The following is a 15,478-nucleotide window of genomic DNA, read 5'->3' as shown; positions in this document are numbered from 1 at the left end:
TACCCAAAAACTTTACTCAAGTAAAAGTAAAAGTAATTCTAGAAATCTGCCGGATTTGCTTTATTTAATAAAAGAATAATGCCAACATTAGCGTAAATACTCTGTCAACATTATGCATTTAAGACTCAATGAATATTTAGTTATCATTTGAAAAACCTTTACTCACAGAGATTAGGCTAGGTCTACATGTTTATGTGGAGGACAATGATTGAATCCACTGTAGATTCAGCGCGCTCCTGCGCTCACTGATGGTGTGTCGTTATTCACTCATTATTCTCATTATAAGCATGGTTAAAACTTTTCCACACCTCAGAGTTTGCTTTAGTTGCTGGTGCAACCAAAACGTAATCACCAGAGGCAAGCCTCCGTTACACCTGCTCAGCATTCATTTTCGCATCTTTCTCTCGCTAATCGAAACACATCACATGACCGCTCGTTTACCTCGCAAACCGGAGCGCAAGCCCGAGCCCGGCCCGAGCCCGCATAAGATGATAGAAATTAAGCCCGAACCCGTCGGGTCCCGACGGGTCCAATCGGGTTCGGGCAAAGATCTTCAGCTCTAGTGACCATGATGCGGGATTCTGATGGGTGAGACTGCGGAGCATACGGGCGACAATTTGATTAGTCCGTTCTGCTTGACCGTTCGTCTGGGGATGAAACCCGGACAAAAGGCTAACGGATGCCCCAATCAGGCAACAAAACTCTTGCCTGAGTTTTGAGTCTTGAGAAGAAAATTGGGGGCCTCTATCAGACACAATATCAGTTGGTAAACCATGTAGCTTAAAAACATGATCAACCATGATCTGGGCGGTCTCCTTGGCAGAGGGGAGTTTAGCGAGTGGAATAAAATGGGCCGACTTAGAAAAACGATTTACCACGGTCAGAATAACGGTGTTACCCTCTGAGAGAGGAAGCCCGGTGATAAAGTCGAGAGCTAAGTGAGACCATGGTTGTGGTTGCCCACGTCGTAATTGCGCTCAGCAGGAGAAAGACGGTGAGAGAAAAAGGTGCAGGGGTGTATCTTATCTTTCCATCAGTGCTGGACCGCTGGGAAAGCACAGCCCCAACCCCCACTTCAGAGGCATCGACCTCGACTATAAATTGTTCAGTGAAGTCCGGAGTAAGAAGGATAGGCGCGGTATTAAAGAGAGATTTTAGAACGTCAAACGCAGTCTGTGCAGAATCTGACCACCTAAACTGGGACTTGACTGAGGTCACGGGCCAATCAGTTACCGCCTGGACCTTAGCTGGATCCATACTAATCCCCTCTGCCGAGATGACCGAACCCAGAAACGTAACTGAGGAGGTGTGGAAAGAACATTTCTCGGCCTTTACATAAAGTCGATTCTCCAGTAAACGCTGAAGAACACGATGAACATGTTGGACGTGCACCTGGAGTGATGGCGAAAAGATCAAAATGTCGTCAAGGTAGACGAACACAAAGATGTTGAGCGGGAGCTGGAGACGAGGAAGGAATGATGGTACCGGCGTTGAGCGAGTCAGAAAGGTATTTCTCGAGCGCCTCTCGTTCGAGGGCGGAAAATGAGTATAGTCTACCCCGGGGGGGCGTTGTACCTGGAAGAAGATCTATACTGCAGTCATACGAGCGATGAGGGGGGAGAGAAGTGGCCCGGCAATGGCTGAAGACCTCCCGCAAATCGTGATACTCCTCCGGCACTACAGACAAATCACCTGGCTCTTCCTGAAAAACAGTAACGGGCAAGACAGGAGGTACAGCAGAAGACTGTCAATCGACATGACAAGACAATTTCCAAGAAAGAATAGTGCCCTCCGCCCAGTTAATCTGGGGGTTATGGAGAACTAACCACGGGTGGCCTAAAACCACAGGAGTAAAAGGGGAATGAAAAGTAAAAAAAGAATTAGTCTCTCTATGATTTCCTGAAACAGTGAGAGTCAATGGTGAAGTCCTTCTCTGTACCCTAGGAAGGGAACTGCCGTTTAGGGCGAACAGAGGGGTGGAGTCTTGTAAATCTAAGAGGGGAATACCTCGTCAACAAAGTTCCCCTCTGCCCCCGAATCAAGCAATTCTGAGCAGGAAACAGACGATCCCAGCCAGTGGAGGTGTACGGGAAGGGAAGTGCAGGACTTAGACGGAGAGACCCATGATGTAGCGTTCGCCAGCAATCCTCCGCCTACTGACGAGCGTTGGCTTTTACTGGGCACCTGGAGACAAAATGATCCGAGGCCGCACAGTACATGCATAGGTGATCCATAATCCTGCGTTGGCATTCCCGTGTGGATATACGAAGTCCCTCTAGCTGCATCGGCTCGGGGTCAGCAGCAGTTGGCAGTTGCGGCTGGGTCGCTGTGGAAGGGGAAAATAACTAAGCCTCCAATCCACGAGCCCTTCGTCTCATGTCGAAGCGTCTTTCAATGCGGAGAGCCAGCTCGACAAGGGAGTCGAAACTGTCAGTAACCTATCGGACAAAGACTTCATCCTTAATCTCAGAGAAAGGCAGTGACTTTGGTTTTCAAAAAACATAATGGACCAACACCAGCAGATGACATTGCACATCTTGCTTCTTTTGGCGATGAATGTTTGTGGCTTACCCTCATTGTGAAGGGTGTCAGTGATTGACTTCTGGACTGTCAGATCAGAAGTCTTCCCCATGATTGTGTAGCCTAGTGAACCAAACTGAGAGACCATTTTGAAGGCTCAGGAAACCTTTGCAGGTGTTTTAAGTTGATTAGCTGTTTGGCATGTCACCTTATTCTAATTAGTTGAGAGTGAATTGGTTGTTTTTTGTAAAATTGTGAGCCAAAATCATCCCAATTAAAAGAACCAAAGACTTAAACTACTTCAGTCTGTGTGCATGGAATTTATTTAATACACGAGTTTCACAATTCGGGTTGAATTACTGAAATAAATTAACTGTTCCACAACATTATTATTTATTGAGAAGCACCTGTATATTATTACATTATATTTACTCCCTACAACAGTGCCTTCTACGGTCACAAAATACGATGGTCACAGAATTTGATGTAACACCGTAAAAATAGCGACCTTAAAACTGCATTCACTAACAAACACTATAAATAGTTTTATAATAATATAAAATATAATGTAAAAATAAATTACAATTTTACAGTGTACTGTAGGACCTCAGTGAACAAACACAAATAAACTGCACAATCGGCTACTTTTTCCAAAGGATTTAAAAGAGACTCTTTTCTCCCATCTGTAGTTTGAATGCCATTAATGATTTGCTAAGGGTCAACAATGCTCAAATTGTCTGGACCCATTTCCTGTCAAGGAGAAAAATTGCTAAGAACCTGTCAGCAATAAGAGAAGTGATAACATGATTCCGCAACGGATGATGTGTTTTGCGTTATATACTCCCACTATGAAAAACTAATCATGAGCTTATCATGTGACGTCGGTATCCTGAATTGGTTTCCTGTCAGCCATGTCATCTACTCAAAATGAGTTTATTAAATTAACTCTGATCACCAGATCCTAACCTGCAGGAATCATCAATAATTAATGGACCTCAACAAAGGATCCATAAAACTTCAGACACAAATAGTTGAAAGGAACTAAAATAATATCTGACTTTAATAACTCACCTGAAAAGATGTGTTTGTGTGCTCAAACACGAGTTGAACCAGGCACAAAAGCGAAGCTTCACTCCTCGTCTCTCTCAGTCCTCGACTTTTTACAAATGTTGGAAAGAAAAGCGCGCTACAGAAACTCTTGCGATACCGCATTTGCCTGTAAGTGATTCACGATTACGATAGTTTCGTCGTCCGAATGTAATCGTTTTGCCATGATCAATCAAGGTCATTCTGATCAAAATCAAAGAAACTATTATTATTATTTATAATAGATCGCAATTACGATCGGGGTGGCCAGTAGGGTGGCCGTGATTATTTCCATGGTGGCCATGGCCACCCCTGGCCATACCCTGGCTCCGCCCCTGCAAGTCGATTGGAAGATCGCGTTGTGGGATGGACCAAACCTGTCGGAAACCACAGCTGTTGGGAGGCCATGTAAGCGAAAGATGTGATCTACGACGGTCAATGCTGTCTCCTTGGCTGAGAGTAATTTGGGCAAGGGGATAAAATGGGCCGCCTTCGAGAACCGGTTCACCACAGTCAAAACTACCATGTTGCCCTGGGAGGGCGAGAGGGTGGTAATAAAATCTAGTGCGATATGGGACCAGGGTCTCGAAGGGACTGGCAGCGGTTGGAGTAACCCATACAGGGGGTTAATTGGAAGTCTTACCAGTGGCACAAACCGAGCAAGCCAAAACAAAACTGTGAACGTCACGAGCCACCAGAATAGTTGCTTTACCAAAAATGTAGTACGGTTAACTCCTGGATGACAAGGATGACGTTACCCCTTCTAAGGCCGTCTTGACCTTCATTTCAACCTCCCATGTGAGTGTGGAGACCACTAATGTCTCGGGTAAAATACACTTGGGAGTGGACGGGAGTTCGGAAAGGTCAAAAATACGTGACAATGAATCGGGTTTGATGTTTTTAGAACCCGGGCAGTACGAGAGAGTAAAATCAAAACAGCGAAAAAAAAAGTGCCCACTGAGCCTGCCTGGAGTTCAATCTTTTGGCAATTCTAATGTACTCTAAATTCTTATGGTCGGCCCATACTACAAAAGGAACCCCCAAGCCTTCTAATCAGTGGCGCCATTCCTCCAATGCCATCTTGACTGCCAACAATTCTTGGTTACCAATATCATAACTACGTTTAGCAGGGGATAAATGCTAGGAAAAAAATGCGCAAGGGTGCACCTTGTCGTCTGAGGGAGAACATTGGGATAATACCGCACCTACCCCCACCTCTGACGCATCGACCTCCACCACAAACTGATCAGGGGTAATTAAGATAGGGGCCGAAATGAAGCAACCCTTCAGTTTGGCAAACACAGCCTCAGCTGTGTTTGACCACGTGAAAGTAGTTTTGGGGGAGGTCAAGGCTAGTTGGCTGAAGTTGCCAATAAAACGCCGGCAGAAGTTTTGAATCTAATGAGGAATCTGAAGTTTGTGTGCAAGTGCATGGTCCATTAAATTACCTTCAGCCCCAGAAGTGCTTGACAGTCGTGAGATTGTGCTGACCATCTTAGTCTTGGAGGAGCGTAGATGATGATGAGCTCTTCGCAGAAGAGGCAAAGGCCCAGGGATCTCCGCCTTTCCTCCGCTCAGCTAGCCCATGCAGGAACATGTCCCACTGTGCCTCCTCGTTCAAATGACACTCTACCGCTAAGGTGTGGAACTCAATGGAGAAGTCCAACACTGATCCCTCTCCTTGACGCAGTTCAGCCAGCTTCCTTGCCACATCTCTCCCGGCGACGGCCCGATCGAACACCCGCTTCATCTCCTCGGCGAGTGTCTGGTACGAGGCACAGCATGGATCTTGGTTCTCCCACACCGCCGTTCCCCATAACGCCACCCTCCCAACGAGCAACGTCAGGACGAACGCGACTTTGGCTCGTTCATTGGAGAAGGTCCTGGGTTGAAGGGAAGAAGTGCATTGAGCATCGTGTTAGAAAAGCGATCTGACAAACAAGAGACGAAAGACAGTTAAATAGACCGTTGGAATGGGCTGCGGCTGCCGCTTATCGTCATGATATGAAACAATCAACATGACGCTGGACGAACGTTGATGAAATATAAACTAATTAAATTTAGAATCAGTTCAATTAAAGCAATTATTCTTTTTTAAAAGAAAAGAGCTAAAAAAATAATTACAGTACATTAGAGTTTGTATTAAGTCCTTTCACCTTTTCTCATTGCATGTGTTTTATACACTAAAAGTCTGTTTTTCAGAGGATCATTACCTCCACTTCAAGTTTACAGCACTTTCCAAAGCAGACACTCTTCCAGAGTTCAGTGCTGTAGCTATTGCTGATGACCGACAGATCAAACATTACAGTAATGAAGAAAGAGACTGGATCCTGACTGCAGATGACTGGATCAGTCCTCCTGAAGCACCACCAGATTCTAGAGATTGGTTCCTTCATCAGTTAAACTCTTTGTCAAACTGCACAGACTTTCAGCGCTTTGGTGAGTTTCATGCTTTATTCACCCATTATCGGGCATGTTATAAAATGTCTTGTATTTTTTATGTACTGTAAGTTTCTCATAAGTGTTGTTCTGTGATTGTAGAGCCCCATGTTCTTCAGAGAGTAATCGGTTGTGAACTACAGAAATCTCATGAAGGAACAGTGAGTCTGAGAGCATTTGATGAATATGGATTTGATGGAGAGGATTTTATGTCCTTTGATTCTGACACTCAGCAGTGGATTGAGAAAAACCCCAAAGCTACAGAAACCAAAAAAGAATGGGATCAGCAAACTGGACGAAACAAATTCCTGAAGTATTTCCTCAAAACCTGCACTGACTGGATCTCCACATTTAACAACTCAAAGAAGAGTAAGTTCTAAATGCATAATAAATCATTAATAATTAATAAATCATTATTGTTTGATAAAGAGGTTAGTTAGTAATAAAAAAATAACAATTACTCAAATTACAAGATAAATACAGAAAACACAGTTACAAATAAACTAAGCAACAGTAGCATTCAGGTGCAGAAATGTAATAATTAAGTGTAAAACAACACAAAACTTAAATACAGATTAATCTTCGTAAGAGCTGTGGTGTTGTTTGATTAGCAGACAGAAACAGCTATTTATTGACATCTGTCTCTTTAAGACCAAATGCACGGAAACATACCCTTTTTTTCTCAGCTTTGTGTTTAATATAATACTTGCCAAAATGGGTAATTCTGATATGCTGTTCATGTGGTGTCTCTATCTCTGCGTGTGTGCGGCAGCAGCTGAGTGCACGGAAAGCATGAGTTAAAATTGCTTGAACGTGTAAACTGGCAAGACATAACATGTTCAAACGATAAACTTGCGTGCCAAACCCTGAAGCCTGATTCGAACAGATCATCTACGATCCATTGCACTCCTAATTGTGTGCGTGTTTCTGTTTCAGTCCTTCTGTGTTAAGGCTGGATACTAGCTCTGCCTGTCATCACTGGTTAACATGCTTTTAGCTTTCTGCCTGGTGTGCTCTTGCCTAGCCCTGCTGTCTATGGTTTCCCGTTCCCGGACATTCTGTATTAGATTAATGCACCAAATATTTGGTTAAAGTGATTACATTAGTTACTCTCATGTTGTTCCAAATCTGTAAACTTACTTTCTTCTCTACAGTACTTTTTTTTTCTTTCACAGCACACATAACCAAAATATTTGAACATTTTTAGATTTTCTGCTTCTTTCTTCTCCAGGTAAACCAGACGTTCACACCACTTTGAGGAAAGCTTCTAATGATCAAAATAAGCAGGTTTTGACCTGTCTGACCACTGGCTTTTACCCCAGAGATATTGAGATGGACATTAGGTTTAACAAAACTGTCCTTAAAGATCAGAGATCTTCTGGAGTGAGACCAAATGATGATGGATCCTTTCAGATGAGGTCCAGTGTGAAGATCAACGGAAGTAATGAAGGGATTTATGACTGTTTTGTCATTCACAGCAGTCTGACAAAACCAGTTTCAGTAGAACGGGGTAAATATCAACATGAATACAGTTTAAGTGAATTTAAACAGAATGAGCTCATGATGCTCGTGCATAGCAGATGAAACTTCAGCATAGTCACTCAATATGTAGCAGTATGGCAATACTGAAATGGATTAATCTTGCTGGTCATGCCTCATCTTTTGTTTTGTTTTGTTTTTTGTTTTTGTTTTTTGCAGTGGTAAAATGCACTGATTGGGAAGAATCCAAATGGCCTGGTAAAAAAGTAGTAGTAGTAGCAGTAGTAGTAGTAGTACTTCTAGTTGTACTTCTGATTGTATTGCAGTGCTACAAAAGGAGAAGGTAAATTAGACCTTTTTTTTTTTAAAGGTCTCGCTTTTAAATATCCTTGTTTTAAAGACTTTTCAGAATGTATGATGTTTTACTGTATGGCAGTAGAAATATGAGTTTGAGTATTTTTATATATTACTGTATTTGTATGCAATTCGATTTTTTCATTAAGTTTACTCTGCAGCTAAATATGAGAGATATTTTGACGTTACATTAACATGCACTGAATTCTACAAAAAAAAAAAACTGTATGCACTCAAGCTCAATAGTTTTTGTAATCAGCTTTATCTGTTGCAGGTCAGATGGAAATAACACTTTGATGACAGAAAGATATCATCATCCTCAGACACAGGTATCATCACATCACATTCATTGTCTTTGTGTTATGGGCAATGATTAGAAAAAGTTTTGAAATGTTTTTTTTTTCTTCATTATGAAGAGAAACTGTATTCCAATGTACTGGATTTTTTCACATCTCAATTTTATTACTTCAACTGCTTCTAGCATCTGCTACATGTTTTTGTTTTTATAAGAGATACTTAATCATGACAGTCCTTATTACATTCTTTTATTCTGAGTTGAAATATGTTTCAAATACTTTTTACATTTCAGAGTTTCTTTAGTGTTTCAAAGGCTCAAGAACACAGTACTTTTGTAACTTAATTCTCTGTTGTTGTTGTTTCAGGAGAATGTACACAGCAATGGCATGTTACTGCAGTGAAAATGCTGTTGACTACTGAAAGGATTACATTTATTTTGATTCACGAATAGCTTTGTTTCAAATTTCCAGTGTTCTGATAAGTATAGACTGATAATGTAGTCCACAATAATTTCAATTCTTTTATCCTACTGTACTGTAAAGTCCAGTCACCCAATGAAGCTATCCGGTGCTGCCCGAAGGTTTCCTGTGTGTTTACACTTTTTAGCGGCAGGATTTATTCAATTTAAATCCAATTCTAATCTGACTCCATTTTAGTTTGACCTTGAATTTAGGTTGAAAATGCAAATTGGTTGTTTGCCTGTCTCCAATTATTATTACTATTCTTCTGACATTTGATTATTCTAATTTAACTCTTTCCTTCATATTTTACTCGTTCATTAGGAATCTATGTCGCTCAGTGTGCCCCGTCATCACAGACTTGTCAGTCTAAACAGTAGCCAGAGCACAAGGTTGGGGGTTCGATTCCCCGGGAACACATAATATGTGAAAATGTATAGCCTGAATGCACTGTAAGTCGCTTTGGATAAAAGCATCTGCTAAATGCATAAATTTAATTGTTAATTTAATGCAACTGAGTATAACTTAACTAAAGTCAAGCGGTTAGTCAGAAATCTAAAACCTCACCTGATGTACCCTATGCTCCATCTAGCCTGAGTTTTAGTATGCACTTAACCCTGGACGCAGATTTGCGGAAACATAGCCTTCACTTAATCTTCTTGTAAATCAGAGTAAACCAAATGTAACAATTTATTATCAGTCAGGTAAGGATTATGCCAATTACATAGCCAATTCGTAAATATCAAATTAATCTCAAAGATGAATCTGAGAGTAAAAGGTGCATACCTGACTTTAAGAAAAATACACAGTATGAAGTGTGTGGACACACTTCATGCTATGGGCTAAATCTTGTTACAGAAGGCCCTGATCCTTTTGCTGCAATCGTTTAAATACCTTAAATACATCCCCCGTGATGGAGACAGGAACTAACAATTGCAATTTACATTAAAAGTGGAAAGTAAGGACTTTAAAGATAATTTCCTGGCATTTGATTGTTAATTTTGTGTTTGTAGACTGATGTAAAAGCTGTCATTTGTTGTCTTTTTTTTAAAGTAAGTTTGTTACTCCCACATTTATTATTCCTTTTGTTTGTTTTAGCCTGGTCACAATTGAAAGTTTGATTGTTCCTTCGATTGTACAAATGCACATCAAACTTTTGTGGAGCTTGACTGGCGCAGAAGTGAAGAGTGAAGGGCTTTTCTTTTCATCCCCTGGGATGTAACGATTGGTAAATGAAGCCAACAATTTATTGATTTTCGCAATAATACATTGGTATTAAGTTGTTTGTATAGTTTTAGTAAAAAAAAAAAAAATGTATAATTTTAATTTTTCTTTAAATTAAATTTAAGCATATTATATTGTCTTTTATATTTTTTTACCTGTTGCTTTCACTGTGGTTGAAACAAAATAAAGTGATAATACAGAATCCAACAAGTCCTTCCTTTACTTCTTGAAATCGAACTACATTACAGGTTTGAGTGATTTTGAAAAAAATAAAAAGCTTGTAACAGCGTGGCTTTGTACTTTTATTTAAGTAGATGGTAAGGCATAACTACGTGGCCGTGAAGTGAAAAACCGATTACAATTCTGAAAACAAAATTACAAATGCAAATCTAAAAAACTAAATGATTCAGAAAACGCAATGATAAACCTGAAAACAAAATAATTCAGAAACAAAACACAAAGACAAATCAGAATAACCGGAAGAGGTAGGTACAGTTTGAGACCAGTTCCTGGTTACTCAGCACTGATTGGACGAGACATCTGTCAATCTACACATACAGGAAGAACGAGCTGAAAACAGCAGAGTCATGGAAGAAAGTTAGGAGATGGTTTTAATGTAGCTCAGTTTAAATATATTGTATGAAATGCGCTTACTTTGTAATAAAATTTTTGTTATGTTTTCTGAATTTTTGTTGTGTTTTACGAATTGTGTGGTTTTTGTTTTGTTTTCAGAATTGTTATCTGTTTTGCATTTCTCTGCCACCATCCATAACCTTAAAAAATGAAGGTAAAATTGATTCCCCCCTGCATTATTGTCACTGGGGTATAGCAGGGTGTCACGAGGCCCTTTTTAGCGGGACTTCAATTGATTACACAAACATGTAAGAAGCATAGTGTTACATAAATCTTTTATTGACATTTGCTTTTGAAAATTATTCTAAAAATGCAGGTTATAGAAAAGACGTGTGTGGTTTATGTAGCAACAGACTGCAAATATATTGCTTTGAATCGCTGTCTCTTTAAACATGAAGTCTTATATTCAGAGCATATCTAAATTTACATTTGCTGATCACAACAAAACCCCAAAATGTCAGTCATCTCTGTGTCTTTCTGAGCTAATCAGAAAAAAATGACTCCCATAAATACAATTCATACTACATTTTCACAAATAAAATATTTTGTCACATTATGACATTACTTTCATATTAGAAATGTTTTAAACTGTGAACAATACATCATGAAAACATTTGTGGTACTGACTGTAATTTTGTACAAAAAAATTATAATAAAAAAATAGGAAAATAACAGATAAAATAATAAATGTAAAAAATAAAAAGATCCAGGTCATATTTCACCCCAAATACATTATTAAATAATTAAAATGAAAACAAAACAAATAAATAAAAATAATAATAATATTGATACAAATGTATTTAAATTGTAAACCTTATATTATGGTATTGTTTGCTGTAATGAATGTAATTTTACATAATAAAAAAGAAAATCAAAATTATTAAATTGTGAACCATATACCACAGTAGCACAGAATTACATTTTATAAAATAAAATAATAATAATAAATAAAAAATCATTATTTATTTATGCATGGTGATCCAGACATGTGTTTAACTGAACTTGATTTTATAAAATAAAATAAAATAAAGAAAAAATAATTATTGTGTCAGGTCAGGATTTTATTTATTTATTACTTATTATTTTTTGGGGTGAAATCTGTGACCAATATTTCTATGAGATTCACCAAAACACAAGACAGACGATTTTAATCACCATTTCTATCTGTGAACGGCACACAGTCTGTTCTGCACTTGAAAAAAATCACAAAATAACACAAGTGCCGTAGATGTATAAGAAAAGCTGTGTTCTTCCGGGGTTCATAGCTGCAGCTAAAGGCGTTTATAAAACATTTGACAATATTAAAATCTCCACATATTGCATTGCTTTCCCATAATAGTGCTTGGCACAGAAACATGTGTTTCTATACACATATAAACATATATCTACATTCTTACACGATAATGTACAAACGAAGATGTAAGTGCAAATACGGTATTCATGCATGAGCTTCAGTACTGCTGAGAGAAACTGAGAGAAGGGCACAAACTCCACGAAATAACACTGTCAGCTCACGGGAGAAAAGATTCAGTCACTGCGGCTCTCAAACCACTCAAATATAAAACATTAAATAAAATAACTAATAAAAACCCCCTCAGTGTGATCTGGTAGTAACAGGATTGAGTATAAAGTGAGTACTTGGCTCTATATGAAATCTTTATGACCTTTGACACCAGTGTGTTTGTTCGTTCAGTCTCAGTTGATTCTGTTGGACCGGGCGATATATTTTTTATTTACAAAATAAGATGTATATTTATGAAATGAAGCAACACTGTGATGATATTTGGCAGTTACGTTTGTGATTTTAACTAAGAAATGAGTTTGATTAATTTCCATGAATCAGTTCAAAGTTTCTGTTTTAATGAATCGATTCACATGATTCAATGATTCGTTTACATTTTATATTTAAGTGTTCACAAAATATTATACATTCTTTAACTAAAGTGAGATTGTGTTAATTGTATTTGGCCATTAAGCTTATGATTTGATTTTCCGGGATTAACTGGAGCTTGTGGTAATTTTATTTTGGCATCAAGTTTCTGATTTGAACTTCAGAAGTTCAAACGGTCTGATTCAATGAATCGATTCAAACGAGTCAATGAGTTGTTTGAGTGAATCATATTTGCTATTGTTTACACAAAATGTATATTATTTGGCCATTAAGTTTCTGATTTGAAATCGTTAAAACTTTCTGTTTCAATAAATTGATTAAAATAATTCAATGATTTTTTTTTTAATATCATATATTCATAAACCGATGCAAAATTGTGATGATATTATTTGCCCATTGAGTTTTGTAGTTCAGTACTTGAAAATTTTTACTGTATTTTACATGCACTAAACATTTTTAATCTAAATGGTTGAAATTACTCAAACAAATCAGCCTTTAAATCCAAATACATAAATATTAACGTACACTAAACATGGTCAAAAGCCTGAAAAATTGAATAATAAATTGTAATATATTTTTTAAAATTTAAATATAAATGTAATATATTATGATTATATCGCCCAGCCCTATCAATCTGAAATATTAAACTCCTGTATAAATATGGTCCAGAGTGCTGGTGGACGACAGCATTTCAAGAAAACAACGCTGAGAAAGTTCCCTCGTCTCCCGCAGACAGGAGAAAGCTTTCTTGGACCGCTGATCTTCGTCAGATGAAGAGATGCAGTTGTGGTCCTCATGTGTGAGGTGTGCTCGGTCTCTGGTGTGTCTCAGACTCGCGGCTCCAGTCTGTGCGAGAGCTCGAAGAGCGTCTGCTGACTGTCGATGATGTGAAGGGAATGGACGCTCGAGCGCACCTCGGGACTGTCACACGGAGAGAGATCGTTCCCTGAGAGGAGAACAAATCAAAGAGAGGATGGATTCATTCTCCACTGATCTGATGCTCTGCTTCTGTCACACAGAGCTGACCTGAGAGATTCACACACACACACACACACACACGCACGCGCACACACACACATGCACGCACGCGTGCACACACACACACACACACACAGAGAGAGAGACACACACACACACACACACACTGAGCTGACCTGAGAGATTCACACACACACACACACACACACAGAGAGAGAGAGAGAGACACACACACACACACACAGAGAGAGAGAGAGAGAGACACACACACACACACACACAGACACACACACACTGCGCTGACCTGAGAGATTCACACACACACACTCACACACATTTAGAGAGATTCAAACACACACACACACACACACACACAAACATACAGAGAGAGACACAAACACACACACGATATAATATAATATAAGACAAACTATTATAATAACTCATATAGTGTTTATATTTATTAACATACTGTAATATATGTATGTATATATATATATTTTAATTATCTTTTTATTATTTTATAACAATAATAATAATCTGATATGGTGATCTTTTTCATGAAATCAAACAGCAAATGTTTAATAAAGATTTTTTCATAATTACTAAACATTACACACAGAGACTGAACTGGAGAAGTCTCTGCATAAAAACACAATTCCTGCTCAGAATCCACCACTACTACTCCTGAGTGAGTGAATGAGTGTGTGTGTGTGTGTGTGTGTGTGTGTGTGGAGTCTGACCTGTCTGATCCGTCTGACAGTGACGAATGAGTCGCACCGTATCAGCCATCATGTGCTGAGAACACACACACACACACACACACATCTGTAACACATCTGACGAGGGATGAGTGACAGCTGTCAATCACTGACACACACAACACTCACCAGCTTCTCGAAGTTCACCAGATTATCATGAAATGTTTTGTTCCCCTCATGGATGAAGGTGATATCTGAAACCACAACACTCATGCAGTTAGAGCATCTGTGACATCACTTCCTTTAGGTCAGGTGACAGGAAGTGGGTATTTACCTTTATACAATAAACAATATATTTTATTTCTACAAATAATAATAAAATAGCATATATATATATATATATATATATATATATATATATATATATATATATATATATATATATATATATATATATATATATATAATAATAATAATAATGTTAATATTATTTCATTATTTCATCCATATCTGTCAAACAAAGCACTATTACTATATTTAATAATAAAATATAAAATAAATCCAAATTATTTTAATAAACTGAAGAATAATCAGTGTTTGTCATAAAAAAATCATTATTATATTTTTTACATAATAAAATTAAACTAAAATAATAAAATGCATTTTTATATATCAGTATTATATATATTAAACATAAGAATAACCCATACAATAAAAAGTCGTTTAGTATCAGTATTATATTTAACAATAAAATATAAAAAATACAATATTTTTTATATTTTTAATAATATCAATATTATTTAATCAAACATAAGAATAACCCATATATGTCAAAATAATTCGTATCTGTCATAAAAAGCAGTATTATTACATTTAAATAATAAAATTTAACTAAAATAGTAAAAATTTATTTTTAATATATCACTATTGTTTTAAATCTAAGAATAATCCATATGTCATAAAAGCACTATCATTATATTTTAACAATAATATATACATTAAAACAAATAAAAATACAATATTTAATATTTTTAGATATTGATATTATTTTATTAAACCAAAGAATAATGATTATTATATTTTAACAATAAAACATGAACTAAAAATGCATTTCTGCTATATCAAAATAATGTTAGATAAGAATAAAAATAGTTGCATAACATAAGAATAATCAATATCTTTCATAAAAAGCAATATTATTGTATTTTAATAATAAAATATAAACTCAAATAATAAATATATGTTATTTGTATATCAATATCAATGTAATAAACATCAGAACAATCAGCATGTATTATATATTGATAGTAAATCAGCACAATGTTCCTGTTTCGGTGTCACCTTTGAGCAGCAGAGGCATGAAGGGGATCTTGGGCGGCTTGGTCTTCCTGAACGCGTCTCTGTAGGCTTTGTGATTC

At 37.5% G+C, this 15,478-nt stretch overlaps 2 protein-coding genes across 2 annotated transcripts in view; one reads left to right on the top strand and one right to left on the bottom strand.

The window, feature by feature from the left end:
• Positions 1–5,388: 5,388 nt before the first annotated feature.
• Positions 5,389–10,146, top strand: LOC127934999 (zinc-alpha-2-glycoprotein). Its single transcript, XM_052532575.1, has 7 exons — positions 5,389–5,447; positions 5,741–6,045; positions 6,148–6,414; positions 7,277–7,555; positions 7,744–7,867; positions 8,153–8,207; positions 8,541–10,146. The coding sequence occupies exons 1-7, from the start codon at positions 5,389–5,391 to the stop codon at positions 8,574–8,576; spliced, it is 1,125 nt and encodes a 374-aa protein (XP_052388535.1). The 3' UTR covers positions 8,577–10,146.
• Positions 10,147–10,748: 602 nt separating this feature from the next.
• The window catches only part of LOC127935145 (rap guanine nucleotide exchange factor 5), a 49,987-nt gene continuing 45,257 nt past the window's right edge, over positions 10,749–15,478 (bottom strand). Inside the window, exons 23-26 of the mRNA XM_052532754.1 lie at positions 15,402–15,478; positions 14,250–14,314; positions 14,103–14,157; positions 10,749–13,327 (exon numbers count right to left, since the gene is read on the bottom strand). The exon at positions 15,402–15,478 is cut by the window's right edge and continues 11 nt beyond it. Coding sequence (XP_052388714.1) covers positions 13,209–13,327; positions 14,103–14,157; positions 14,250–14,314; positions 15,402–15,478 — 316 coding nt within the window. The 3' untranslated portion in view covers positions 10,749–13,208. The remainder of the gene's footprint in view (positions 13,328–14,102; positions 14,158–14,249; positions 14,315–15,401) is intronic.

The sequence above is a fragment of the Carassius gibelio genome, chromosome A19, assembly GCF_023724105.1.
Source record: "Carassius gibelio isolate Cgi1373 ecotype wild population from Czech Republic chromosome A19, carGib1.2-hapl.c, whole genome shotgun sequence".
NCBI classification, from domain to species: Eukaryota; Metazoa; Chordata; class Actinopteri; order Cypriniformes; family Cyprinidae; genus Carassius; species Carassius gibelio.
This window is presented reverse-complemented; position numbering and strand designations above follow the sequence as displayed.

Bases quoted from the DNA above. Each gene is read 5' to 3' on its own strand.
- LOC127934999 (XM_052532575.1), top strand. From the start codon at position 5,389: ATGGATCTTGGTTCTCCCACACCGCCGTTCCCCATAACGCCACCCTCC. The intron at 6,415-7,276 runs GTAAGTTCTAAA...TTTCTTCTCCAG, and splicing joins ATTTAACAACTCAAAGAAGA to GTAAACCAGACGTTCACACC. The intron at 7,556-7,743 runs GTAAATATCAAC...TGTTTTTTGCAG, and splicing joins ACCAGTTTCAGTAGAACGGG to TGGTAAAATGCACTGATTGG.